This window comes from Gymnogyps californianus, chromosome 2 (assembly GCF_018139145.2).
Source record: "Gymnogyps californianus isolate 813 chromosome 2, ASM1813914v2, whole genome shotgun sequence".
NCBI lineage: Eukaryota > Metazoa > Chordata > Aves > Accipitriformes > Cathartidae > Gymnogyps > Gymnogyps californianus.
The window spans coordinates 702,209-703,919 of record NC_059472.1 but is presented as its reverse complement, the minus strand read 5'-3'; the positions used below and the strand labels follow the sequence as shown (position 1 = coordinate 703,919).

Here is a 1,711-nt window from a genome sequence, read left to right as displayed (position 1 = left end):
AAAGCAGCTCCGCCTCGAACACACACACACATACTCTACAAACATGAGCTAAGGATACAAGAATACCACGCAAGGTATGGTTAATGCCAGACCAAAAGACGCAGCCTGACAGTATGCGCGACCGTGCCGAGGCCGCGTGACACGGAAGCTCCGGCGTGGCTTGCCGCGGGGGAACGCCACGGCTCTGGATGAAAGACGGGTGATGAAACCGCGATGACCGATGGAGACAAATGGCTGGGAAAAATTTAAGGCTAGAATGACACAGGGAAGAAACCCCTGGAAGAACTCTCCAGAAAGAGAGTCAGAGACGAGACCCTATGTCAAAGCCCGAGCGAGAGCCGCGAGAAACACTGGCCAAATGCGCCTACGATGCTAAACCGGACCGGTGGCATCAAGCTTCTACGTCACGCACGCGGCGAGACGCGCTCGATTGGCGCTATGCCGATAACTCGAGCCCGATGAGGCGCGACAGATGGCTACCGCGATCGCGGTAGGATGTGAGAATGCCTGAGGCTCCTCGGGAAGGCTAAGAGAAACGTCACTGCATTAGATAAGGGACACATATGAACACACACTAGACATACTGCATGACTCCACCCGCTCATCCCAGAGCTGCTCTGCCAGCACACACATCTCAACGCTTATCGCTCCTCTACCCGCACGAGGCCGACTCCCCGCAAACTACCCTCCCGTTATGCCAACGTTTGGTCATGCATGGTCTCTGCCACCCGTGGATTTTTGCCCCGCTACTTAGCTTTCACGGTGCCACGGGTCACAGTCCGCCCTCGATGGCCATCCTCAATGGCAGCTGCATCGTCCAAATGCAAGGTTCCTTTAATTGCCTCCTGCTCCTCGGTCACCTGCCAAGACAAAACAAAGCTGATTAATACACACTTCATCTGTGAGAGAGGAGCCCTCCGCAGATCCGCTCGCCTGCTCCGCTCCAATTCCAAAAATAACTCATCGCTGTCAAGGTCCTCCATGGCGCTCGATAATCGAGAGCGTCGTACCGACCGATCCGCCCCGAAGCGACTGACCGCTCCGAGGCCTGTCGTGCTGCTCCTCGGACCTCGACGCCTCAACCGTTCCTAGAGCCTTGCCGCAATGTGCCTGCAAAAACAACAGGAATACCGTTGCCGAGTTACCGGCTTACCTCACGCTACCCCGCAATCCAATCGCGATCCGCTCTGCTCCCGCGCACCGAGACCCCAAAGTCGCTTTAACCCTCTATGCTGGCTCGGCAATGCCATACGATACAGACGCAAACAGAGCCGTGCGATGCACGTGCAAGTATAGCGCCATACGGTGTGACACACTTAGATCACAGTCAAGACAAAACACAATACAGAGCGCTGCAGTGTGAGACAACACACAATAGAGGGTCGTACAATGCAAGACAGTCTCAAAAGGCAGTCAACACAAATACAGAGCGCTGCCACGCAAGACAACATGCATTACAGGGCTGTACAATGCAATACAAAACCAAATGCAGAGCGATAAAATGCAAGACGGTCTCAAACGGCGGTCGACACAAATACAGAGCGCTGCCACGCGAGACAACATGCATTACAGGGCTGTACAATGCAATACAAAACCAAATGCAGAGCGATACAACGCAAGACGTCTCAAACGGCGGTCGACACAAATACAGAGTGCTGCAATGCGTGACAACATGCAATACAGGGCCGTACGATGCAAGACGGTCTCAGAT

At 54.3% G+C, this 1,711-nt stretch overlaps 1 protein-coding gene across 1 annotated transcript in view; it reads left to right on the top strand.

Annotated features, from left to right (window-relative positions):
* Positions 1-494, top strand: part of ARHGAP39 (Rho GTPase activating protein 39) — a 151,956-nt gene extending 151,462 nt beyond the window's left edge. The window contains exon 12 of the mRNA XM_050892871.1: positions 284-494. Coding sequence (XP_050748828.1) covers positions 284-494 — 211 coding nt within the window. The remainder of the gene's footprint in view (positions 1-283) is intronic.
* Positions 495-1,711: the final 1,217 nt, after the last annotated feature.